The sequence below is a fragment of the Chenopodium quinoa genome, unplaced genomic scaffold, assembly GCF_001683475.1.
Source record: "Chenopodium quinoa cultivar QQ74 unplaced genomic scaffold, ASM168347v1, whole genome shotgun sequence".
Lineage (NCBI taxonomy): Eukaryota > Viridiplantae > Streptophyta > Magnoliopsida > Caryophyllales > Amaranthaceae > Chenopodium > Chenopodium quinoa.
The window spans coordinates 1,464,479-1,491,753 of record NW_018745684.1 but is presented as its reverse complement, the minus strand read 5'-3'; the positions used below and the strand labels follow the sequence as shown (position 1 = coordinate 1,491,753).

Genomic DNA, 27,275 nt, shown 5'->3' with positions numbered 1-27,275 from the left:
ATTTAGCAGAACTATAAACGACTTAGGAAGAATGTTAAGACTTTGGCTTCATAATCAGTTGATTGTACTGGTTAATGTCTTATAATTCTATTCTAATTACAATATTGACCATCTAAGTATAATAATTGGCTCCCCTTCCTGACTTCATATTCATCTGATTGTGAATGGAGTCAAGCCCCTATGAGATTTTCCTGAAGATTTTTGAGCTAAGAATATTACAAGTATTAGATGTTAATGATTGTTTAGCTGATACACAAATTCACGAGAAATGTTGGACGGAATTTGATCTAAGAGACTTGGGCCACTGTAAACACAGGTTGACTGGTAGTAATTTAAAAACAAAAAAAAAAAAACAGAAACCACAACGATGCCAAACAAACCCTAAGTAATTGTTTCTGGATGCCGATTGATTGTTTGTAGGACTCGATTAAAGATTTGAAGTGAAGGTATGTTTGAAATTAAGCTTAGAGTACTGTTACTGAAGGGTGATTATATATTTCCGGACATTTGAAATAGTGGTAATTTTGGAACATCTCTGGACTCTGAAGTAGCTAGAAAGTGGTAAGCAGGCCCATTAATAAGAAGCAAGCATGTGCAACATAAATAGTATTGAATGAGACTTCCAGAGTTGATGGATGCTACACTAGTACACTACACCACTGATTATGCATGGCTTACCCATTAACCTACCACGTATTCCCTTTTGGTCCCGCTAGCTTGTGGTCTTCTACTACCAGTACTTTCTTTTTGGTTGTATTAAGCATATGCGTTATGGGTTATGACATAGTACGAACGAGGCAGACCTTAGCAAAGGAAAACTTTCCATTCTGTATGCGTGTATTGTGTTGAGCAAAAAAGAATACGAAAAAGAGGAAATTACAGATTTAAAGGTTCTTTTTTTTTTTTTTTTTTTTTTTAAAAAAAAAAAAAAAATACTAAATAGTATGTTTTGGGCCAGCCCAACTATTGGCTGATAAAAAAATTGAAATGTTCAGCAACATACCGGTCCATTGGGCTTTATCTCTTATTTTTGTATTTTTTTTTTTTTTTGAGAAAATCTCTTATTTTTGTATAATAACAGCTTCAACAAGTGTTTTATTTTTAATTTTGGAGTTCCTTTGTTTTCATTTACAGACTTACAGTACTTAAGTTATAACATATTCTGATTTTCTACACTATTTATTAGCTTTGATTAATTTTTTTTGAATGGGAAACTAACATCAATGTATACGAAGTAAAAATAAAGTTACTTTCCTCAAAAAAAAAAATAAAAAAATAAAGTGAAAATAAAGTTAAACCAATTTCATATAGAAAAAATTGAGATCAGAATTGTGTAAGCAAGCAATATAATCAAAATAGTGCTAGTATTGTGAAGCAAAGGTGGTAGTTTGTGTTGATAATGATTTTTTTTGCTAGCTTTAGTTCTTAATCATATTACACAAGGATAAGTTTTGTGTTTCTACTTATTTTTTTTTTTTAAAAAAAAAAAGTCTAGAATATGATTTTAATCCTTAATGTATTTAGTAAAAGTCATGCACTTGCACTGTATAACTATATATCATATACTCGGGTGAACATAATTCAGATTACGTATACATGCTAAAATTGCTAATATGAAGCAAATTAAATGAATGACATTCATGTAGCTTACAAAACCTAAGCTATCATGTTTATATTTGAATGAGATATGACTATATGAGCCTATGAGGTTACATTTAAATTCAAAAATTCAAACCATATCATCAAAATGTACTTCTCCAAGGTGGTGTCCAACATCTTTTCATAGGCAGCAGGTTCATACTTTCGTAGGATTGACTTTAGGAAGATGGTGCCACATTCTACCAATGCTTGTTTATTTAATCCTTGTTTTTATTTTTTAAGAAAACAATGAAGTCTTGAAATTAGATTAGACCAATATGTACTAGAGTAGTAGAGTTATGTTTAGGTCTCATAGCACATGGGAGCTTCAAAAAAAGAAAAAGAGATTCATATGACAAAGGTATGTAGGCATACAAGTTAAGCTTAAAAGGGTAAAAAAAAAAAAAAAAAAGAGAGAGAATGAGGGGTAAATGCAAAGATAGATGTTGAGCCCCGTTAAATATTATTGATACAAAAAAAAAAAAAAAAAAAAAAAAAAAAAAAATGGGAATGGTAAATGTAAATGAGACTGACATGTCAACCAGCTCAAGTCACTTCCTGCATTGCCATTGTTAATGCACTTATACACAAACAGATCACTTCCTTGGACTCCCCCCATCTATACTTTTCTACCTCTTTTATTTAATCATACATTCAAACTGTAGTACGAGTAATATTTCTCAGATCATACAAGTATTTCCTTAATTATAGATAATTAAATGTCTATAAAGTTTATAAAAAGGTAATTGTTAAAGGATCAATTCACCAAAAACTTAAGCTGGTGATTAAGGTATAAAAATATGTTTTATACTCTACCTGTAATAATTTAAAACGGTGAAGAAAGTCAATTAATATATGTCAATTATTATAAAACGAAGAGACTACCTTATCTGTTACTACTACAGTACGTACTTAATAAAAATCTTAAGCGAGGATGGTACTAACTGTTGGGGGATAGAATATTTGGAGGAACAGGTTTACCCTCCTGCAGTTCTGTAGCAATATTATTGGGGTATGTGATAAGCCTGACACCTGTTATCAAGTTGACTTTCTTAATTTGTGCAACTTATTGTTTTATTATTGCTGCACATTGTAAGAGCCCAGGAGTACATAGATTGTAGTTTTAGGGAAAAATATATGGATGATTATTATTAATTTTTTTTTTTTTAAATGGAAATAAAGGGTGCAAATTTACAATATTAGGACTGAAAATCTATACTGCAAGTAATAACTAAAAAAGGTCCTACCGGGAGTCGAACCCAGGTCGCTGGATTCAAAGTCCAGAGTGCTAACCACTACACCATAGAACCTTTGATGTTTTAGTAAATAGATCTAAACCATTTATTATAATACCAACGAGTTATAGCTAATACCCGTAACTCCGTAAGACTGTAACTTTTAGGCTCTTTATCTTTCTCTAGAAGATCAATTTGCCTACCTTTTTAATTTGTCCCTTAAAACTGCAAAAATTGCTCTAATTTATATGTATTATTATACCACTGTGCATGTAATGTCTCTTTATTTTTCTTTAATTGACAAATTTACTCTCATTTAATAGAACTCTTAATTCTATAGTCCTTAACAAAATGAGAAATGAGAATGCGACAACAAATAAAAATGACAAAGAAAGTATCCATAATGCCAAATAAATTACACGAGGGAAGCATTAATTTTGACGTGTACTAGGACAGCGATCCGAAGTAACTACATTAATGTGGTACATGAAAATTACTCCAACTATTTCTAGTTCAACTTGATCTTCACAAAGTTTCATATGTGGTTGGTCACATCGTGTGACCGTGGTTACTTGGTCAGGGTTATTCGGTCGGTTAAGAGTTACTCGATCAGGGGTTATTCGATCAGTTAAGGATTACTTGATCAGTCGGGGTAACTCGGTCAGTCAGGGGTTAGTCGGTTAGTAAGGGGTTACCTGATCATATTTTACAGATGTGTGTCAGTCGGCCACACGGTGTGGCCAGCCACACAAAAAATGCGTATCAAGCATTAATGCATTATTGATTTACATATAATTATTACACTTCAATGTTTGCTTGCTTCAGCCTTCGGCTATACAAGTACTAACTTAATCTATTTTTTCTAATTAGTATTCTGAATTAACTTATTATTGCTCAAATTGAGTTACTTACTCTAAATTTTCGTTGTCTAGTTTTTTCAAGGAAGTATGTTTTCCTTCATACTTCGTATAAGGTCAATGTCAACTTTATCAACAGTTTATATTAGTCAAAAGAAATAAACGACTGTGATTTAATCTAACAAAATGACCACAATTTTATAGATTTCTGTCCTACGGAGTAAAAGAAATTACTCATACAAAAATCAATTCAATTATTTGGAGGCGTTACTCACTCATGAAGTCATGATCATAGAAAGTCATGTATGTACTCATTATAGCTATACGAATTTTCCTATAGATTTGTTTGAACAAGCAACTGAGCAAGTACCTCACAGAAAGAAAAAAAAGCTGAAACATGTCTAGTTTCTTCTACAGTATGCATAGCTAGACATATAAGACAGCAAAACATTATAATGTGACCATCTGATTCATAACTCCTAATTCCAAAATCTACTGAATTTTCTCTCTTTTGTTTTATTTATATTTATAATTCCCTTTTATCCCCAAAAAAATCCAGGAAATAACGCGACACGAGGTTTTGTTATTTCATTTTCAATGTCTATTTTCTTCCCTTCATTAACTCTTGTTTAGAAGACAGAAGAGATCAATGTCAGTGTATATAAATATCAGAGTATTTTCTCTGCTACAAAACAACGTTATTTTGAAGTTTTATACACTTTTTTCAGTTTAATTTGTTAGAAGTTGAGAGATGGATAAAGTGGAGGTTGGGAGAGTAGGAAGATCCTCAACAAGTGAGAGATTGTTAGAGGTTAATTCAATTAGTCCGACCCCGGATAGCGCGAAATTAACATCAAGTGCTAGAAAAAGTTGTCATAAAAAAGTTCAGCAACATCTACAACATGAACAACACCCTAAAAATAGAGGACTGAAGATGTTTAGCAAGGTTCAAGTTGTGTATTATCTCACTCGGAATGGACAGCTTGAACACCCTCATTACATGGAGGTCTCCCATTTAGCCACCCAACCCCTTCGTCTTAAAGGTATGCAACATACTTCTTCTATGCTATTCCCTTCGTCTCATTTTATTTTTGGTTTAAATGGTACAAGTAAAATGATATAATAGTAATAAAAGTATTTAGTTGATTAATTTTTATTAATTACGACTAGTTGTAGATATTATTAAGAAGAATTTGGCTAGTACGTACGTATTATTTATGTATGCATCCTGATTCTCAAGTCAATTGCTGTATCCAAGGCTTGTTGTTACACCCGGCCCTATAATATGGTCCTCTCCTATAATGTAATTAAGTGATTAATTGTGTATTAGGAAATAATCATAAACCATGCATGTATCTTAAAATAATAAATTTCGGACACTTTTACTATACTCACTTCTTATATGTATAATGTATGCGATGATTACTATTTCCAAACTGAGAGAGTATATCTAGACGACTTTTGACTTTTAGACGTGAGCTAGTAATTATACGGAGCACTAATATTTTGAATTAAATCATGGAGTTTATAAATATATAATATATTAATATGGCTTAACGCCTTAATTAACTACAGTCGATAGAGAGTATATAATATGGTTGGTTGTGAAACATGCATGAAATATTACTCGTAGTCGTAAAATTATGTGTTATATATCTGAATTGGCGTGGCACATGATACAGATGTCGTAGACAGATTAGCGGTGCTAAGAGGGAAAGCTATGCCTAGTCAATATTCATGGTCTTGTAAAAGGTAATTCTATAATATTGACGCTCTTTGTAACATATATCATGACTAATTAATTTGGATTTTTTTGCTTAATTAATTGTGTAAGATTTGTGATGTTAATTGTATATTTCGTATGTAGGAGCTATAAGAATGGATATGTATGGAATGACTTGACAGAGAATGATGTTATTTACGCTTCTGAGGGATCAGAATATGTGCTCAAAGGATCTGAACTCGTACAAGAGAAAGACTACTCTGGTTAGTAATTCCTTGTTACATTAGGGTAATACAATTATAGAATTATAAGTGGACTCAAAATAACACTTTTCGGAAATTGAACTATATGTGACATGGTAACATTATCACGTGGTGTTACTGTAACAAGACTAAACCAGAGTAGTATGGACTATGGAGTATAATGTATGCATAACTTCTGTTTTTGTAACTAGATCGATCGTGTTTGTTTTTGTTGGTGTCTTCGTTTTGATGATAAGAACCTTTTGTCATACACTCCCTTTTGGTTATGTTTAGGGTCAATTTTACCTGTCTCTTTCTTGTTCTTGATTCATTCCTTCTGTTTTTTTGGTATTATTTGTTCCAGAATTTGTTGGGCATGGATATTTTAAATTAGCTGAATTATGTTTCAGAATATTACACTAAAGGCAGAGAATACTTATATACTCATAATTGTTTCTGCTTTTAGTCTTGAGAGAATATTATCCTCGTTTTTGTGCATCTTTAAGAAAAAAGAAAAAAAACTCTGCTGCTGACTATGAATATTTTTGGTAGTATGTTATGAAACATCCTAGTAATGATTTATGAATGGCAGAAATAAGATTAGAAGAGCTTCAAATCAAAAGGAGGCAGCAAAGGCAAGGTAGTCACATAAAAACAAATGGATTGGTGATGAACAAATCAGGTGGCACACATGAAGGACAAAATTATAGACAAGTAGTACCTAAGCATCAGGAACAAAAAGCTGTCAAGAACTATGAACAAACTGAGAATAACGACGATGATGATGAGGAGGAGGAAGATGACGAAGAGAAGGGAAGCTGCAATAGCTCAAATGCTCCTTATCCAGCTATGGAGCAAGAAGAGTCCTACTCCCTGCCTTCCACCTCTTCCACAAATTCGGACAAACTGCCGCCACCACCAACACAAGTAGCTAAAACAACTGCCTCAGAATCTAAAAGATATGAGAAAGAAACTGCTAGAATCATTGAGGAGGATGGGGAACCAGCAGTTTCCACAAGCTTGACTCGCAACAGCACGGTCCTCCTCCAACTGATAGCATGTGGAGGAGGCGGGATAGCTGCTCCCCAGGACAAGGCCAAGGACAAACCCAAACCTAATGTTGGGAGCAACAGAAATTTCAACTTTAGCATGAAGAATAGTTTTATGCCATGCTTGAAGCAGCAACTAAGTACTCGAGCTGTGAGTACAAGTAATAAGGCGATTCCTCTACGTGTTAAAGCAGGAGTAGTAGGAGATGAACGACAACCCTGCAGCAATAATCAGGATGTAACCATGGAATGTGAAGACGAAGATATGATGATGGTAAGGTACATGTCTGAGAATCCTCGGTTTGGAAATTTACAATCAGAAGAGAAGGAATACTTCAGTGGAACCATCGTCGAGGCCATGAGTACTCATCATCAGCACACTCATTCCTCAGGCTCTGCCTCTAGTTACCCTCACCCTCCTGTCTTCACCAAGTCTTCCTCCTACAATGAGCAAAGGTATCTTAAATTAAGCGATATGATCAGTTAGTTGCAGTAATGTTATTTAACTACTTGCTGTTCAATGTGTTTACAATTTGGTTGTACCTTACAGGAGCTATAAGGCAGGACTACAAGCAGAAGCAGCAGCAGCATCAGTAGCCGACATTGATGATGAGAAAGAAGACGCAAAAGTGAAAGGGTTTATCAAATTATGTATTCCTAGAAAGAAAAGTTTTTCTTCCACTTCCACCAAACATAATGTATAAGTTATGAGTATGAATCTCCCCATCAAACATACATCAGGTGTAGTAATTCCTTAAGTTGATGTAGCAGCCTAGCAGGTGTAACATACTAAATGTCAGAGCAGTGTTTTTCTAAGGAGACTGGCAAAAAGTTCAGCAAAATTCTACATATATAACCTTATTACAGCTACAGGATCTAAAACTAAAGATTAGTAGAATCATACAGAATATTGGGCCAAAGTTTTGGCAAAAAGGCTTTTGGCAAAAAGGCTTTTGGCAAAAAGGCATTTTTTTGTGCGGGCTTTTGATGATCTGGCAAATGTGAGACTATACAATCAGCCCACAATGTGAACAAACATTTTATAGCCCAAAGTGATGGCTTGTGATGAATCTGATCATAATATTACTTTGCTCTCTCTGTTTTAAAATAATTTTTCGATCTTATACAATCGTCTGTTTAAGGTCCAAGATTTGATCGTCTAAATTAATTACTCGTATGAATATAATTAACTGGATTATCGTTATCGTTAGATTTCTTACTCGCATAGTTTCAACATACAGAGTATTAATTTTTCCTAACAGATTGTTAAAAGTCAAACGATGAAGTTAACTGAAAACAGATGGAAATTCAATAGGGTAACAAATGGTACTATTATAAGGGTGACACACATGAATTGTCAAATTTATCATTGATGAAAGTTTAAAGATTGAAGACCGTCCACTTTCTTCTGTCTGAAGTCTGAACACTAATCAGAAAAATAATACTACAAGATCCAAAGTCAACGGCATAAAAGGACTTAGAAAGTTAGAATTGAGATCTGCGCCTAGTTTTTATCAATTGGGCTTTTTAAAATGAGATTGACATACTTAAGCACTACTTCAGCTCACTAATTTTAGTTATAAATGCACATGATGCATGTCAACACACTTGTGCAGTGGGTTTAACTTAATTTAAAAATTAGTTTTTCAGATTGATCTAAATTTTAATGTTTGCCTATTTTCATGGCGCACGGTATCATTTAAGCACCAAATTCATTTTAAATTTATTGGTAGCGTATAAAGTGGGTTCATGAAGGCTTAATTAAAAGGTATACCTAGTACAAGGGATTAAATGTACAATTACGTCAATTAGTATACTCATACTTGGTGACTTGGTAGTGTTGTTTAAGACGCATACAAGCTTAAAAATGAACAAACATAAACTAGCTTAGCTGTTTGTAAGATAATACTAAATTGTTCGAGGAACTGAAATTATTCACAAACTAATTAAAAATTCTATAGTAGACGGTCAGACATAAATAACATCCCTAAAAAAGTTATAAATGATAATTTAAGGGCGAGGGACAAAACAAAATCCGTTCTATACTATGAATTTACGAGTATTAAAAAAAAAAATACTACTAGTAGTAAAAATAAGCAAGAAGAGACAGAAGCGAAGTAGAGGGCGGGAGAGTAGGAAGCGGCGAGCAATGTGGTTTAATTTGTTAAACTCTGATTCACATTATTCTCCTTTGATTCATAAAGTCATTAAAGAAGCAGCACCTTCCTATTGCATCAGTGATCAGCACCCCATGTGATCGCATGCCACAACTCACTCATCTATGCTACTTCAATTCCCAATCTAGCACTATATATCTACTTGTATTTCTATACACCATCTTACTTTCACCTCTTCTCAAATTTCTTCTGCTTTTCCCTTACATACTGTGTGTCCATATATTATTGTGAAGATGACCAAGTTGGGGTTGCTTCTACTCGTTGCATTAGCCACTTTAGCAGCTACCACTGTGGCACTCGATACGCCTTACCAGCTCTCCGGTAGAGTCTACTGTGACACTTGCCATTTTGGTTTCGAGACTAACGTCACTAGATACATTCCTGGTAAGTCCTTCTAACCATTCTATTCATTCCCTAACCCATCGTTTTGGGACATATTCTTAATTGCGCTCGAATGTACATAAAAGTAGATGCACAACACCCAGGTGCATGTAAGATTTTTTTTTTTTTATCAATTTTGGAATAGGACTTTGGTTTTATTTTATCCTTTTGTGAAAGTGTTTGGTAAATAGCTCTTAATGACAAATGATAGGAGCCGAAGTGCATCTAGAATGCAAGGATGAAAAATCGGATACAAAGTTGGTTTTCCGTAACGCAACCAAGACAAACGAGAAAGGAAGGTTCACCTTCCACGTAGGCGAGGACCACGGTGATCAGTACTGTGATGTAGTCCTAGTGAAGAGCCCTTGGCCACACTGCAAGAACATCGATCCAGTCCGAGGCCGATCTCGAGTTATTATTACAGACCTTAACGGCATCAGGTCTTTCCGTCGTCATGCCAACAACATGGGTTTCTTCCAGGATTACGTCTTTCCGGTTTGTAGCGACCTCTACAAGTTCTATTTCCATTCTGATGACATGTAAGAAGCCAAAGGCAGTAACAACAAAAACCACATTATTTTTCATTTGAATAAAAATCTATAAATTCTTGTCCGTTCAAAAAAAAAAAAAAAAAAAAAAAAAAAATTGAAAATGAAAATTTGTACGTTATACCTTGAAAGTAAGCTAGATTCGGAAGAGTAGGTGACAAATGAACCAAGCTTCTTATTGGTTTTAATTTATCCTGTCTCCATAATTAGTGTACTCAACAATTAGTAATGCATTATTACTTTTATTAGTCTGCTGCTAGTCGATCAGTATTCGTTTAATGAATATATAGGTACTTAAATTGTGTTTGCTCATAAATTTTAAGTGTTGTAATGCTTATCCAAACGTACACTTGATTAATTGCGCTTGAATTAGGTTTCGGATGTGTGATTAGTGTCGTAGATTTTTTGTTGATTGGATATACTTCGTAATAAGCTGTTTAATTGGTGAAAAAAAACTGATTCAATCGAATATTTAAAGATGTATGTATAACAAGAAGTAAAAAAATATGTATAATACTATGATCTAAATTAATTGTAGAATTCTTGTCAAAAAAAAAAAAAAAATTAATTGTAGAATTATTGCATAGTCATGAAGATTAGATTTATTTTCAAAGAAAGTAGTAGTGTTATCTTTATAATGACAAACAATCACCATTAGACTTTTAATCAAAGAAAACACCGACTTTGTACTATTAATAGACCTAATGGTGTACCGTGTACTGCTATTTCACATTGGATAAGAGATACAAATAATTTGGCAAACCAGTTTCACTTTGAATTATAATCTGACGTGAGATCTAAAATTATTAATTAACTATTTGGATTGGACTTTTTAACACATTTAATTTTTGACGAGAAATCTTGTGTTGATGTCATAAATTGATCCTGGTAGACAAGGTCAACCTTAAGCTACCTTAGAAAGTTAGAAGGTTGCTTGAAATTTCTCTTCTTATAATTCTTCCATTATAAGGGTTGAAATGCTAATTCTTTCGGGAATCGGTGGTGCTAAATATAAAATTTGTACACGTATCTTAATTTTTACACTCGTGATCAAATAATAAAAAATAGGCATTGGAATACTACACTTAAAGAAAACACCTACTCCGTAATATGTTAAATTCAGCAATCAGAAAAAAAAAATTGGACTAAATATCAACAAATGATGATCAATGATGTCTAAATATTCCGTAATTAGTGACCAAATGACAAATTCAGTTATCCATTCAGTTGCCCAATTTAAGAAATTATGTGATCCGTATAATTACACTTGTATTGTATAGTAACTCATACTTCGTATAATGTTTTAAGTATTTAACCCTCCCCCCCAAAAAAAAAAAATCAGGATCCTGAAACCCATGGCGGGAAATTCTGAATGCAGGTCACCCCTCTCCTCTCAACTCATTCGGAAGCCCATTGCCTTTGCGGCAGAGATAGGACAGAGAATTATTTTTTCGGTAATAACATTTTCAAATAATCAACAAATGAAAGGACATTTATCATTTTTCCCATAATTTTCAATTTCAAATAATCAAGATCATTTTTTGCCCAGAAAATTCATTTATGTATTACTACATTGTTGATCCAACTTGAAATATAATCATTATTATTATTATATATAAAAAATTAAAAATGTCAAAAACAAGTCCTGCAGAAAATTCATCCACCTCTCCAACCTCCTCCTCTAATGATAACTCGTGTTCTTCTGTCGATAAACCTGTCAAGACATTCAAGAAAAAAAAGGTTCTTTCTTTTTCCAACTTTTTTTTTTATCTAATTTTTATGAACTTTCTGTAATTTTTTTTTAATCTTTGTAATAATTTATTTTTTGGTGGTGGGGCATTAGTCCATAATTCCAAAGATTTTCACCTCCAAGAAAAATGGCAGAATATCAGATGAAGAAGTTTCTGAATCAGGTCAATCAATCCACATTCTATTGTTCTTTTAACTTCATCTTAATTTCTATCAGTTTGTAATGTACGCCTTTGATCATTAAATTTTATGTGTCAACGTGATATTGTTGTTCACTTACTTTGTATTAAGTATTAATTCCGCCAAAAAGTTAATTGATAAAAACAAAAATGACTTTGTATTATAAGTCAATATATTACGTAAGAGTACATGTTTTTCTTGTACAATTTTGCTTGTATTAATAAGCCATTAACCTATTTTACAGAAAGTGACAAGAAACTTACAGAAAGAAAAAAAGCATTCCTAGAAGACTCTCGATTGATAAGAAAGAGTTTCTCAGGTAGGCCTATTAATCATTTACGTATAACTTTAAATCAATTATATGTTTTTACTTTTTAGTCTACAAAACAAATTTCTTGTCTTATGAAAATACGTTGTATAAATATGTAATGAATTAGTCAAACTGTATTTGAACAATATATATTTCCTCTGTATTTTCCAGTTCATAATCTTATAGTCTTTGGTTAGCTCACCTACTAAATACGAATTTTCCATATTGCGGCCCAACCATGCATTAATATGGTCGAGGAAGACGCAAAATGAGTAATGTCAAACGTGCTAAAAATGGTTTGCCATATAAAATCAACAAGTGAAATATATGACATTGCGAAATTGAATTATTATACAAAATTGTACTTGATAATTCTACTAAAGTTTAATGTTTTTGTGGTGTAATAAAATGTGTAATAAATTTTCAGAAAGAAAGACTAATTCACATATTGAAGGGTTGGATTTGTCCAATTTTGATTCATCGTTAGCATCAGTGGCACCTGTTACGGACAGCATAGATTATCGGTATGCATATATTTTCCTTATAATATAATCTTGTTAATGTTACATACATGTATTGTAATTACCCTGCACTGCACTTGTTGAATTAGTTGCTTTGGTTGGAATTTGTAGGATATTTGTGGGAACTTGGAATGTGGGTGGGAGAGCTCCAAATAATGAGCTTAGCCTCGACGATTTCTTGCAGGTCGAGAGTTCTTCAGATATATATGTAGTTGGGTATGGTTCATTAAATCACTAGCTCATCTCTTTTCAAATTTGCCTAATGGTAAAATTGCAGCTTGTATGACAATGTTTTATTCAAGGGATGATAGGTTAATCTCTAAGATTTGTGAACATTGTCATGTCTAATTACAACAATATGAGTTTATGTGATTATATTTCATTTTGCCATATAATAAAAGTGTACTCTTCTATTTCAGATTTCAGGAAATAGTACCTTTGAATGCAGGCAATGTTTTGGTGGAGGATAATGAACCTGCAGCAAGATGGCTAGCCTTAATAAACACAACATTAAATCGGAACAATTATGATTCCTTGCATTCCCCGGGTGATTCTACTCATTCAAGCCCAAACTCGAAAGCATCCAAGGACTTGAAATCTAATTTCTTCCAGAAGCCTAATCTGAAAGTTCTTAGTAAGAATTTCAGAGTGGACAGCAGCGTTGTCAAGACCTGTAATTGCTGTTTTGATTCAGTGACAGTACTTCCAGAAAGGCATAGACCACGGCGTATACATGACAATCCTTTCCAAACTCGTTACACAAGTAGCATGGAAGAATTATGTTCAATTGTTCCAGAATTACCTGCTGTCCCTGGTCTTAATGAATATAATCTCATTTCAAGCAAGCAAATGGTCGGCCTCTTTCTTTCGATTTGGGCTCGAAAAGAATTAGTTCCATACATTGGGCATGTCAGAGTTTCTACTATGGGCACCGGAATAATGGGCTATCTAGGGAACAAGGTACACTTTGTTTACATATAAAAAGCCTTGGTTTGCATTCAGAACAAATATACTACATACCGTCCTAAACAAATTTGTGAATCGATGTAATGACTCGTGTTGGGTGATTTATGTGCAGGGATGCATATCAATAAGCATGACACTCCACAAAACTAGCTTGTGTTTTGTATGTTCTCATTTGGCTTCCGGACAAAAAGAGGGAGATGAGCTTAGAAGGAATGCAGATGTGGCAGATATATTAAAGGGCATGCAATTCCCAAAGATATGCAAGAAATCCGAAAAAAAGGCACCTGAGAAGATCATTGATCATGAGTATGCTTGTATTCACCTACTTTTTCATCATAAGCATATTTAGCTCAATGTATATAACTCATTCACCACTTGATGTATAATATAAGGTTAAATTGATTGCAGTCGAATCCTTTGGTTTGGAGATCTTAACTATCGCGTGTCTTTGCCTTATGAAGAAGCTAGGCTTCTCCTAGAGGGCAATGATTGGGATACCCTCCTTGAGAAAGATCAGGTTTGTGATCCTCCCATTTTAATCTGAGACTGTTCAATTCTTATTTCTTAAATAAAAATTACAAATTTGCTGTCTATTACTCTGCGTTACAAAATTAGTGTGACTTATATGCAGCTGATCATAGAGAGAGATTCGGGTAGAGTGTTTAGTGGATGGAAAGAAGGACGAGTAATGTTTGCACCTACATATAAGTACACTCAAAATTCAGACATGTACGCCGGAGAGACTGCAAAATCCAAAAAGAAACGGCGTACCCCTGCCTGGTGTGACAGGATATTATGGCATGGACAAGGTATTGAACAATAACACTATGCAAGAGGGGAATCGAGGTTTTCAGATCATCGGCCTGTATGTGCCGTGTTCTCTATAGACGTGGAGGTGAAGCGTAAAATTGGCACAAAATATAGGAAAGGTCATTCATGCACTGGCTCCAGATTAAGTGAGTCTGTGCCTCAACGTACAGTTTTTATGAGTACTGAATTCTAAGCTCTAACCACATTACAACAATCATTTTTTTTTTTGTAAAGTTCATTAGATCATTTTTGTTTGCACCAAAAATAAAAACTAGATCATTTTTGTTGTAATTACTAAGAAATTACAGCAGCAGTAGCAATCTACAATTTTGATATAGTTACAAGTTCTATGTTAGTCTAACTGTACTACGAAGTAATTTATTTTGTCATTACAATTATAATACGAAGAAACTTATTAACTCGAAATTGTTAGACGTGTACTTTAAAATGAAATACCCATAGTTACTTTCTATTTATTGTTTTTTTTCCCCCTTTTTTTGCTAATTTTAAAATAAAAGGATTAGGAAGAAGAAATAAAAAAGAAAAACCTTTTAACACACCCAACTTTAGGATGGCAAAAAAAAATAGAAAGAATGCAGAAAAAGGATTTGGATTCACTTTGGGCCGCTCCAAAGTCTAAAGGCACCTCACTGGATTGACTACATATGGTGATTGCGCGGACTTCATCCCCACCTGGCTACTAATCCATATTTCCTGTTTTGTTGATTATTTTCGCTCCCTTCGTTCCATAATAATTAATATATTTGACTTTTTTTTTATTAACTTTGACAATCTTTTATTGCTCTTATATATTCACACATTAGTAAAGGTTTCAATTATAATAAAGCTAATCAACTATAATTTCATTCGTTATATATTAATGGTTACATGATGCCAACCATGTAAAGTTGTGAATAGACGAGCTATGAGTGATAGATTGTATTACAAACACCCCTGGGTGTTTGACAAATGACTTTTTCATTAGCTTTTATCTTGGCCAAACATTTAAAAAATGTACCACATTTGGTAAATGGTTTATTTGAATAAACAAAATGACGGAGATAGAGGTAATGTATTACCGAATAAGTAAGGGATCAGAGTTTATTTTTTGGTTGGTAAGGAGAAGGGCCCTACTGGATCGGAACCTCTTACAGATCCTCATGCCCCGAGTTAACGGACTAGATACTTTGAAAGTGGGGGGAGGGATAAGGGAATTTCAACGGGGTTTTAATCTGACAACCTCTTATTGTGAGAAATAAACTTTCCTACTAGCTTAGACCAAGCTTTACTTGGTAGGTAATGGCTTAGAGTGATTAATTAATTTAAAGCACTGAGGGTGAATATACCTACTCTTCATATCATCCACTAAAACAGGTACAGTACTAAAGTAAATGGCTTAAATGGAGGAGGGTATACAATATTACAATTGGAGAAAAAGCAAGGTAAAGTGGATTTGTTTGGACGTGAGAAAAAGGCAGGAATAGAATCCCATCCCACCCATGAACACCACCAAGGCGCAAGGCCACAAACCTTGTAAGTTGTCACTACTCCTCCTGTATACAAGGATTTTTTTTTTTTTTTTTTTTTTTTTTTTTTTTTTTTTATGTCTCAAATTTTTTAAAAAATTATCACATTTTTTTTTTATTAAAAATACTGAGTTTAGTAGTAACTATTATGATACATAAATTTACTTTCATATACATTACATTTGGTTTCTCCAATTTCATCATTCATCAACTCAATCTTACGGAGTGTTAAATATTAAGCTAAGCATAGACAAAATTACAATAAAAATCTTAACAAAAAGTCAAAGATGAAAAAAGAGAATACAAGTATAAAACTTGTCAAAATTACAACTTTTTACCATGGGTTCACATAAATATTTTATAAAATTTTTTAACAATTAAATTCAACCAACACGCTACACATCAGTACACCACTACAAGCCCTTTTCCTAAAAATCTCGTGTTCTGAAGAATTGAGACCTAAAAGAGTAGTTTTAACCTCCTAAGTAAGCCATAATTTTATTTGTGAATTATGAATTACGGAGTACTACTATGATTTATGCTCAAATGAAGCTAAAATCAAAGTATAGTCGTAATTAATGTGGGAATCTTAACAAACAAAATTAAGACAAAACGAGCCGTTGGAGAGTTATTAGAGTTCCATTAAAGGCCGTGAAATAACAACATTTAGTATATTGTACAGTACTAGAATTTCTGCTTGGGTCCCCACTCTCCTAATTCTTACTGACACACATTTACACCCTTGAATTTTCTCAGAGGTTTTCCCTCTTGCTCCTCTCCACTCAAACAAACATCCTCCCTTTTCCATTAATCTAACCTTTCCTTTATAATCCCTCTTAAAATTAACTTAGTTGGTTTTATACCCTTTTATCCAAAACTTGAGATCAAATCTTATCATCCGTAATTGATTAAATAATCAATCCGCTGCTCAACTCATAATCATAGTTTACGAATATATTTAGTGTTGAGTTGGATTACCATACCACTAATAAAGTAATAAATACTTACTACCGTTACAAGTACTAAAGATGAGTAATTTATCTGGTAGACTAACCAAAATATTTTCATTACTGAACAGTAATCAGTAATTACACGCTTTTCGAGGCCTCCCATATCATATCTCTCACTCTTTTCATTACTGCTGTTTTTTTTTTTCAACTTTAAAATCGCTTTTCCCACTAATACCACCATCATTCTACATGTCAGCTTCTTCTCCTAAATCTCCATCAACCCTCATAACCTCATTATTCTCAAATTTTAACATTTCCTCAAAATCAAAACTTTTTAAAAAATGGGAAGTTCAAACTCAAAACCAGAAAAAACAGCAGCACTAGGAATGTGCAAACAAAGAAAACGCCTAATTAACCAAGCAATTAATTCAAGATACAATCTAGCAGCTGCTCATATTTCCTACATTCAATCCCTCAAAAACATCGGCATTTCACTTCGTCGATTTGCAGAAGCTGAAGTTTTGATTGAATCTTCAATTTCTCTCTCTCCTACTCACAACACTGATCAACTCGACAAAACTCCTTCTCACTCTTCTTCTTACCACCCTTCTCCTTCCCTTTCACATGACGATGTTGTCGAGGTTTGTTCCTCGGAACCCGGATTAAGTTGCATGAAATCCGGCGTTGTCGGCGGAAGTGGCAGTGTTGCTGTTACTTTAAGGTATAATCCTAGTACTAACATTCATAGTTTCGTTGATAATAATGATGATGATTCCTTGGTTTTTCCGATGCCTCCGCCGCCACCTCCGCCGCCGCCGCTTCTTCCTGAATCGGAAGCTTCTTGGGATTACTTTGAACCCGGAGATGAAAAGCCCAGACCCGAACCCGAACCCGAGAGTTTTCGGTTTGTGGGTTTGGGTTGTAATGGGCCTGAAAGTGGTGTTGGTGGGAGTATAAGGTTGTGGGGTGAAGAGGGTAGTGTTGGAAATTTACAAAAGGTTGAGGGTGGGGTTAGTAAAATAGGGGGTGGTGATAGTAATTCTGGGCAAAAGGAGAAAGATTTGGGTGAAGAAAGGGAGGATCCGTCTGAATTTATTACACATAGAGCTAAGGATTTTGTGTCGAGTATTAAGGATATTGAGCACCGGTTTTTTAGAGCTTCTGAATCGGGTAAAGAGGTTGCTAGGATGTTTGAAGCTAATAAAATTCAGGTCGGGTATGCCGAGGCCAAAGGTACTGTATTTTTGTGTTTGATTTTGTAGGAAATTGGATGTGTTATTCATGTGAAATGTAATATATGTACATTTTTTATGTTTGTAGGAGGCTCATCTTCATCGGAGCTTTTAGCAGCTTGTCCTTTGGTTTTTTGTCGTGGCAAAAGTGTTCATGATGCTAATGGTGAGCTTTAATCGTCTATTGCTATATAATGAATGTACTCGTGTATAGCATTACTATTTTGGGATGTTCGGAAAAAGAGTTTTTGAGTCTCCTAAATGATGTGGGTTGTGATTATTGGGTGATAGTCAGAGGGAATGTCTTAACAATTACAAATGGTTTATTATTGATATAATGTCATATTGTTGGGTGTAATGGTTATTTTTATCCTGACTTGCATAGGTTTGTGCTTTAAGCATTTTAATCATGCTTGAATGGGTAGGGTTATAGAGTCTACATTGTATTCACTTTGTTGCCGTTTTAGGTTGTGAAGCAAATAATCTTAGTTGGTGAATTTGGTTTCTTATTCAAGATCAGTAGCCGAATTAAGGCTTGACTGGCATTGTTTCCTATTTTGATTAAGTTAATGTTTAATTTGCTACTGCAATTTTGTACAGTACTTGAAAATGATTGATCTTTCTAGTTCATATTTGATGAAGATTTTGTTGTTGCTACCCATAGATCTTCAGCAACAAAATGTGCCCAAGATGATTGTATGGAACCGGTCTACATCTTCACAATCGTCATCATCAAGGAATCCTCTTGCCTCTGCATCTAAAGATGATGCCGATGACAGTGGTAGTGAGTGTGTAGAAGATTTTTGCATGATTTCAGGAAGTCATTCCTCCACTCTAGACAGGCTCTATGCATGGGAGAGAAAGTTATATGATGAAGTCAAGGTATTTCTACTTGCATTCTTTCCATGTGAACTGAATTTTGATGTTTTCTAGTTGCTAGGGTACACAGGATAATGGAAGGTTAAATTATTACTAGTTATCATTTGTGTGAGATCATTTTTGAGAATATTCCACTTGGGTAATCTGTTTCTCAATTACGAGCAAACTTGACCAAGAAAATTGCAATGTTTGGGTGTAAGATGATTTATTTCCCTGCTAGGGAATTGTTTACCGTGTTTAGCTTTCCAAAGAGAAGTGTAACAAGTGTGTTGACCTTTGTTGACATATGTAGTTCCTAATCAGTGTAGCATTTATAAACCCTGAATTTCATGCATAGACTACTCTGAAATGAAGATGATATAAACATTGTTTTTGCTCTTTGCGGATGAGATGAACTTTCTATTTATGAAAAATGTCACAACTTTGTGTGGTATTCTTATTTGATCAAACATCATTGAACTGTTGGTGACTTGGTGAGGTTAGGTTGATTTTTGTCTTCTACATTATGCAACCTAGGCTTATATCGAAAATTGGAAAAGGCTAACACTGATGTGCAGGTTCCCTATCACCATCTGTAAGTTACGGAGCGATTATGATACCATGAGGTATTTAGCCCCTTTAGGTTTGAAGCCTGTCAAGAAATCAGGAATAATCCAACTGTAGCAGGACTTAAATTAGAATATTGTGAAGTCCTGTACCGGTTTTATAACGAACAGAAAGGAATGCACTGGAGGAGTGTTCAAAAATCATCATTTAAGGACAGTGAGTTGTCTTTATTGCTTGGTGATAAAGTACTTGCTCCGTCTCAAAAATAGATGTTTCACATTAAAATTCAGAAAGTACCTCAGATAAGGGTGGTATAGTGATGTTTTACGCCTAATATGTTATTATAGGGAGAGATAGGGGAGCTAGTGCAAGTATTCTCATTTTTACCTTTTATCTGTTTTAGAGTTAAGAGTTTCTCTGATTTAGTGATTTTATCTTATTAATCATTAGGCCAGTGAAGTCATCAGGAAGCAGTATGAAAGGAAATGTGACCAACTCCGCCATCAGTTTGCAAAGGATGTTAGTACTCATGTAATTGACAAAACCAGAGCAGCTGTAAAAGATCTGCACTCACGCATCAGAGTGGCCCTTCATGCTGTTGATTCCATAGCAAAGCGCATTGAGAAAATGAGAGATGAAGAATTACAGCCCCAACTTACTGAATTGATTACTGCGTAAGATATCAACTCAGTTCCTTTTTCTGGCAGGAACTTGGGATAGGGAATATACCAAATGATAGATGTAATAAAAGAAATTTGGAATAATAGAAAGCGAAGTAGATGGCTCGACCATCTTCCTAACTAATTGGCACAGCCATGATAGACCGTTAGCACCTCTACCTAGTCGTAAACTACAGGCCTTGTCATTCCCATGTCTTGTATTGTCTTTTAAGTTAAGTAAATTTTACCATTTTTCATCAAAATTATGGAATGAGTTAATGATTTGTGGATTTCGTGCAGATTTATAAGGATGTGGAAAGCCATGTTGGAATGCCATCATGCACAATACATAACAATATCATTAGCTTACCATGCTAAGACTGCTATGGGGACCTTGGGAAGCGAAGCACATAAGCAAATAATGGCTCAACTCCAGTATGAATTCGAGTGCTTTGGTCTCAGTTTCGCGGACTGGATGAATAGCCTCACATCCTACGTGGAAGCTATCAATGGATGGCTACAAAATTGTGTGCTGCAGCCACAGGAACGTGGTCGAGGTAGCAGAAGGCCATTCTCCCCTCGCCGTGTCGTGGCCCCACCAATATTTGTCCTGTGTCGTGATTGGTCAGCAGGGATCAAAGCTTTGCCTTCTGAAGAGGTCAGTGATGCAATTAAAAACTTCTTGTCCGACCTGCAGCAACTGATAAAGCAACAGCAGCAGGCAGAGGAGAAAAAGGAGAGAGCAGTTTCAGAAAGCAATGGCGAATTACAAGAGGGGAAGGACGAAGATGCCAATGAGGGTAAATCTGAGAATTTGGGCTCTATCCACACGAGTTTGACAAAGGTGCTTGATAAACTAACCAAATTCTCCGAGGCTTCCTTGAAACTCTACGAGGATATTAGACAGAAAAATGAAGCAGCTCGTCTTGCATATTTGAATCCTAGACCTTTCAGATACTGAAACTCTGAAAGGTCCATGTAATTACTACTGAAAATATATCTGAGCATTTTGCTTCTAATACATCAAGTTTCAGAATTATAATGCGGCGTCTGCAAAACTGGTAGAACAATTAGCCAGAAAAGCAAGAATTTCAAATCAGTGCCTGCCTTTTCATCCCTATTTAACATCATCTGTTATCTGAACAGGCACTTGGCCTGCATGAAAGGGTCATGTAAATAAAGATTGTTGACATTGATTAGGAAAACTTGAATCTATTAGTTGCATTACGTTGAGTGCTTGAGAACCTTGCACAAAGTTGCACAATTAAACAATCAGATACTCTCCTCCTTCAATTTTCTTCTTATTCTATGTCAAACCTGAGATTGAGATGCCAAAGAAACTGCATGCTCGTACAAACATCAGCACAGCATCTTAGAAGACTCGTGTCAAAATAATGTCTAACGAGAGCCAAATGTAACTGCAACTCCTTTATGCTAAAATGTATCTGAAATGTTTTCTTTTAAAAGTCTATTCTTCTGAAGAAATTAATGATTTTTCATAAAAGAATTGTTTGAACATAACGAATAGCCAATTATTCAGTGGACAGAACACATAAATAAATATTCTAACTAGTAATATGCTCACTCAGGTATAACAATGTGTATAAAATGCAGAAGAGCAGACGATTTAGATACATTTGATCCAAGCCAAAAACAGCAAGGGCGTCTTCTACTGTCACGGCCTCATAGGGACTTCTACTCCAATCCTCCACACCCCCAAAGATACCATGGATGAAAAAAGGATTTGGCCGTGGGAATCAATCCAACAAAGTTACAGAATAATTTTTTTCCCTTTTATGGGCAATCAATCCCTGTTTCCAGATCTAGAATCCAACCTGTTGTGTATACTGTGTATAAGCTTCCTTTTGCATTGCTATCGGGGCACGAGTAACACCGTCTGGAAGGTCAAAAGCATCAACTAGCTCCTTTGCTATATTCCTTACTTGAAAGCTAAGATAGTCTACCAGCTTATGGATAGCCTGCAAAACCGCCATTGATTTGAACATAAGCACTGCACTAATTTTAACTTGCCAGAAACGTATTAAATTGCTCTTACAGAAAATGGATGCTAGCATAATATTCTTGCTAAAAAAACATTTTAGGCATTTGAAATACTGTTCCTTTTGAATGATAACATGATTTCTACACCCTCGACTGATAAGAAATCAATTGTATTCAAAATAATTTTGCAAAATCTTACTTTCTCTTATTTTATCAAATGATATGAAGCAAAGTAACATCCTGCAAAAAGAAGGTAAATAATCTGAAGTAAATATCTAGGAAACAATACCTTAGCTTTGTTGGGAGCTACATAATCCACATTGCGATAAGTTCCTATGTCATTCCAAATGCGGTCCAATGCATATAGATCGCAGGCAAGTTTTAAAGCAGCACGGCTGCTCTCATCAGGGCAGCTGAGGAATAAAAGGATCACAAATAAGCATCAGTGAATAAACATAGGAGACTTGAAAGAAATATAACCAGGAAGAGGGGCTTGAAATATTGATATGAGGTCAGCGAAAGAAGGTGAAAAATAAACCTTTTTACAGCATCAATGAATTTTGCAAGTATGACAGATTCAATGTGAGACTCTGCTAGCGTAAGAAGGTGATTTAAGCATCTATTCCAAGCACCAAAATTGCCTAGAGTTTTGGAGTGCTTTCGGAGACGCAATGCAGCACTATGAAGAAGCCTTGATGTTCGGTACTGCAACAAAAAAATAAAAACTCAACATTAATACAAACATCCTGTTTATAGGTGAATAACAACAATTATAGACCATTATGTCAAGCCAGTTACCCTGAAAGCGTCCAGCTGAAATTGTGGATCTCTAAGATGCTCTTCACCTTCCCAACGAGCAGTCACAGGATTCGGAGCAGAGAGATATGCATTCATTGACTCCCTCAAATAGTTCCATGTCCCTGCAATAGCACCCCCTTGGAACTTCTCCTGGTACCTTTTCAATAGATCCCCTGCAACCTGTGTATTTGGCAGCAAGTCAGCTTCCTGAAGTCATCATATACCCCAACACTACTACAACATACGAGATTGTAGCAGTAAAAATATTCAACGGTAGTACAGTAATCATTGTAGCAGATCAATGAAAAAAAAGACAAGACTGAGAGCCCAATCTGATCACGAACCTACTATACAGTAATTGAGCATAGAGGCAACAATTACATCTTACAAGGTTATTAAAGCTAATCAACAATTAAAATCTTTTACTATATAGGAAAGGCAAAGATGCACATGGGAAAGCAAATTAATTATTGGCTCATTAACAAAATACCAAGGAGTTTGATCATACCTGTTGCAGAAGCACCGTATTATCACCTTCAAATGTCTGAAATATATCATGATCATTCCTTAAGCTGCCAAACCTGTTCACAGCAGCATAACCATGACCTCCACAGGCTTCTCTGCAGATACTTATCGACTTTGCAGTAAATGAAGTCACATATGCCTTTAGACCAGCTGAAAGAGCATGGACCTCACCCACGAGCTCATCATCGTGAGTCTTCTTCATCTCGGAATACTTATCTACCAGATCTAGTGTTGCAAAGTGGAAAGCATAGGTTGATGCCAACATGGGCATCAGCTTATGCTGCTGAGATTGATAGTCAAGAATACTAACTTCCGGTTGCTTTGGAGGCCCGAATTGCTGTCTTAAAAGAGAGTATCTAATGGCTATGGTAGATACAATTTTAAGCACACCAACAGAAGAATAAGCAAGGCCAACTCTTCCTCCTACAAGTTCTCCTAAGGTGGCTGCAAATCGTTTGTTGATGGTGGGAAGACTGCTAGTATACTTGCCATCACGTGAAACATCCCCAAAGCGATTTAGCAAGTTATCTCGGGGGATTCTCACAGAACGGAATCGCAGAGCTCCGTTATCCACTCCGTTCAGGCCAACCTTATGACCACAATCATGTATTTCAATTCCCGGAAGAACTTCATGAGTCTTCATATCCCGAATAGGAACAATGAAGGCATGGACACCCATATCAGTAACACCTTTGGCATCATGAGATGGCAACATTAGCTTTGCAAAGACTGTAGCAAACTTGCCATGAACAGCTGCATTTCCAATCCACCATTTAATGGCCCCGTCGTTAGGTGTGTCTATTATGAATTCGTCTGTGATGGGATCGAATACTGCAACAGTCTGCAGGCCCTGGACATTTGAGCCTTCCATACACAAAATATCAATTAAATTTAGACATAAAAAGATATTCTAACATGTCACTAGACAGCAATGTGTTAACAATCAGTTCCTCAGATAGAAACCTTTACACAGTCATGGTCTCATGGAGTATTGGTAATGATAAATATAATCAATCTGTTAATATTGAGAAGATAAAATTATATACTCGGTACAAAACTACTAAATAAAGATATAACTATAATTACATGGTCATAAAAGGATTGTGCAAGTTACAAAACATATTGCAAGTTCTCACAACTAGATACTGTTAATCCAACATGAATTAGTTAAAAGAATCATGAATCTATACCTTGTAGGTTCTCTAAAACATGCTTTGAAATTTTTTAGCTTTCTTATACTGTTTCTGTCCGAAATTAAAATAACGGAGTAATGTTTACATTGATAGTGTAATTTAAACTAAATTGGTCAATCAAATTTGGACACAAGGAGCATAAATTAAGTACTAGTACAAATTGTAAAAATATCTCATGTCATCACACAGTAAAGGGAATGTTAATTTTACCATGATGAAGTTCTGTCATAGCAAAACAACCCATATAATCAAGGTTGTCAATTCCATCAAAGTACTTATCTTTATGCTTTTTAGTTCCCAAATTCAGCACTGAGCCTCCCCATAAACTGCACCACATCCACATTCACCAAACAAATCAAATCAAATCAACCAAAAGACACAATATTATAACAATACTCACTCAAGATCGAAAGTTTTGTATAAAACGGGTATATTGCCTGTAAGGCTGTTACCAAAACTTGGTTACGGGTTGCCCCAAATCACATTAAAGTTGCACGACTCACACCATCACAAAGTCGACTTTAATGTGACTCGAGTCTAATTAAATACACCCATTGTATACAAGTTTCCGTGATGACAACGTTACACATAAAACAAAATTTAGTACCTGTATTGAACACCCATTATAATCCCAAGAGACATATCAATACCCCCGACAGCTTCAATCATCGCAAAATACTTAGAAGGTTCATCAACAACAAATCGAAAAGGACGAATTCCAGCTTCTCTAACCAAACCCACAAGTTGTTTCAAACACAATTCTCTATGATCATCTTTTAAGATTTCAATTGGGGTTTGAAGTTCAGGTCTTCCTTTAAAATATTCATACACTTTTTCTTGAATATCTCTGTATTTTCCTCTCATGTAATCTGATAAAGCTTCCATATTTACTTCCATGGCTGCCTTCTTCCCCTTTTCTTTCTCTCCTCCTCCTTCTCCCCTGCATCTTTCAACCTCCATTGATGATGTAATTTCATTCTTGATGATTATTGGGTGCAGATGCAATCTCAGCCGTTCGATCCGACGGTTGATGATTGATAAATTCTCTGATAAATTTTCTTCCTCCGCCGTTTGATTCATCTTCTCCGATCTTCTTTGCATTTTGAATGATTTTTTATTTTTTTGGGATTTTTTTCAAGAATTTTTTTTATTTTTTATTTTTGGGGCAATTTTCTTTGATAAATATGGAATTATGGATGACTTTCTATATTAAAAAAAATATATTGCGTTGTAATCCGGTAATAATTTGAATACGTGGAGTTGCGTGATAGGATATAGTTTTGGCGGGTGTAATTTATACTACTGACGCATTTTCTGTCATAAAATTATATAAAATAATAAGGTTGTTAGACGCTCCGTCCAATGAAAACATAGAGAGAGGTATGAATGAAGATATGATTGTTGAGTAGGACATTATGTGTGTTCTTCGGTCAAGTGATCAACCCATCTCCATTATCTGATCTTCAATCTTCATCACGTCCAAATTGTTTCCTTCTTTCCAACTTACAATTATTTTGGTAAGTTCGTTGCTTTACGCGAGAAAACATTAATGCACTCCACGTCGGTGCTTTTTTTGTGTGGCTTGTCATACCGTGTGGTCGAGGTTACTTAATCGGTCAAAGGTCACTTATTCTGAAGTTACTCAGTCGGTTAACGCGTTTTCGCCGGGACTACTTATTCCAAGGTTAGTTATTTAGAGGTTACTCAGTCGGTCGGGGTTACTTATTCTAAATTTACTCGATCGATTTGCACGTTTTCTGTGTTAGAGTAATCTCTGACCGATCGAGGATCCCAATAAGTAACCCCACAATAATTAACCCCGCCACACGATGCCAGCCACATATAAAATTTGTGATCTTTATCACGTCCAAATTGTAATTGTAAGTTCGTTGCGTTATGCGAGAAAACAATAATGCATTGGACATCGACTCGTTTAACTAATCCAAATAATATAGTAGATGAATAGTGTTCAAGACATTAGATTAAAGCGTAATACTATTTTGTACCATTTTTTTTATGTATAACATTTATGATAGAGTATATAAATTGATCTTGAGCCTCAACTATCAGCTTAACCTTTTGGTTGAGATGGACCATTAACAAGGTATCAGAGCCAGCGTGACACAAAGGTCACGGGTTTGGATCTCATCCACCTCTTCTTTCAAAGTGGAATATTAAACACTGTGTATGGTGGGGCCCATGCTATATCCAAACTTCAAGCTCAATTGGCTCTCATGTGAGGGGGCATGATAGAGTATATAAACCGATCTTGGATTTCAACCATCAGCTTAAACTTTTGGTTGAGATTGTCCACTAACAATTTAATTTGATTGTTCACTATTTTAATGACAAAATTTGAAATTATTTCAACGATTTTCTTCCAAGTATTATCTACTCATTCCCAAATCGAAGATAGAGAAGAGTAGAAACTTTTAGTATTGTATCAGTATCTTCTAACAAAGGATTCAAAAAAACCAAAAAAAAAATACAAGATATTAACAAAAGGAAATTTAATAATTTGACTCAATCCCTTAAAAGAATCTTTGTATCAAACTGGATTTTTAATAAGGGACTAGTATG

General features: G+C 34.9%; 4 protein-coding genes, 1 non-coding gene and 1 pseudogene across 5 annotated transcripts; 4 read left to right on the top strand and 2 right to left on the bottom strand.

Moving 5' to 3' along the window:
- Positions 1-2,876: 2,876 nt before the first annotated feature.
- On the bottom strand, positions 2,877-2,948 carry TRNAQ-UUG. The gene has a single exon. It is a non-coding gene; the product is annotated as a tRNA-Gln (tRNA).
- A 1,167-nt stretch (positions 2,949-4,115) lies between these two features.
- On the top strand, positions 4,116-7,538 carry LOC110718106 (protein UPSTREAM OF FLC-like). Its single transcript, XM_021896905.1, has 5 exons — positions 4,116-4,773; positions 5,413-5,482; positions 5,598-5,716; positions 6,288-7,200; positions 7,295-7,538. Exons 1-5 carry the CDS (start codon positions 4,482-4,484, stop codon positions 7,446-7,448), a joined length of 1,548 nt encoding a protein of 515 aa, XP_021752597.1. The 5' UTR covers positions 4,116-4,481; the 3' UTR covers positions 7,449-7,538.
- A 1,450-nt stretch (positions 7,539-8,988) lies between these two features.
- LOC110718148 (protein DOWNSTREAM OF FLC-like) lies at positions 8,989-10,227 on the top strand. The gene is made up of 2 exons (XM_021896947.1): positions 8,989-9,305; positions 9,514-10,227. Exons 1-2 carry the CDS (start codon positions 9,155-9,157, stop codon positions 9,843-9,845), a joined length of 483 nt encoding a protein of 160 aa, XP_021752639.1. The 5' UTR covers positions 8,989-9,154; the 3' UTR covers positions 9,846-10,227.
- A 2,125-nt stretch (positions 10,228-12,352) lies between these two features.
- Positions 12,353-15,122, top strand: LOC110717684 (annotated as a pseudogene).
- Positions 15,123-16,979: 1,857 nt separating this feature from the next.
- On the top strand, positions 16,980-21,197 carry LOC110718231. The gene is made up of 5 exons (XM_021897052.1): positions 16,980-18,095; positions 18,183-18,260; positions 18,759-18,976; positions 19,970-20,193; positions 20,479-21,197. The coding sequence occupies exons 1-5, from the start codon at positions 17,204-17,206 to the stop codon at positions 21,137-21,139; spliced, it is 2,073 nt and encodes a 690-aa protein (XP_021752744.1). The 5' UTR covers positions 16,980-17,203; the 3' UTR covers positions 21,140-21,197.
- A 491-nt stretch (positions 21,198-21,688) lies between these two features.
- On the bottom strand, positions 21,689-26,084 carry LOC110718230 (acyl-coenzyme A oxidase 2, peroxisomal-like). Its single transcript, XM_021897050.1, has 7 exons — positions 25,303-26,084; positions 24,906-25,021; positions 23,486-24,366; positions 22,978-23,157; positions 22,718-22,884; positions 22,469-22,592; positions 21,689-22,157 (listed from the first exon to the last, which is right to left on the bottom strand). The coding sequence occupies exons 1-7, from the start codon at positions 25,794-25,796 to the stop codon at positions 22,002-22,004; spliced, it is 2,118 nt and encodes a 705-aa protein (XP_021752742.1). The 5' UTR covers positions 25,797-26,084; the 3' UTR covers positions 21,689-22,001.
- Between the last annotated feature and the right edge of the window lie 1,191 nt (positions 26,085-27,275).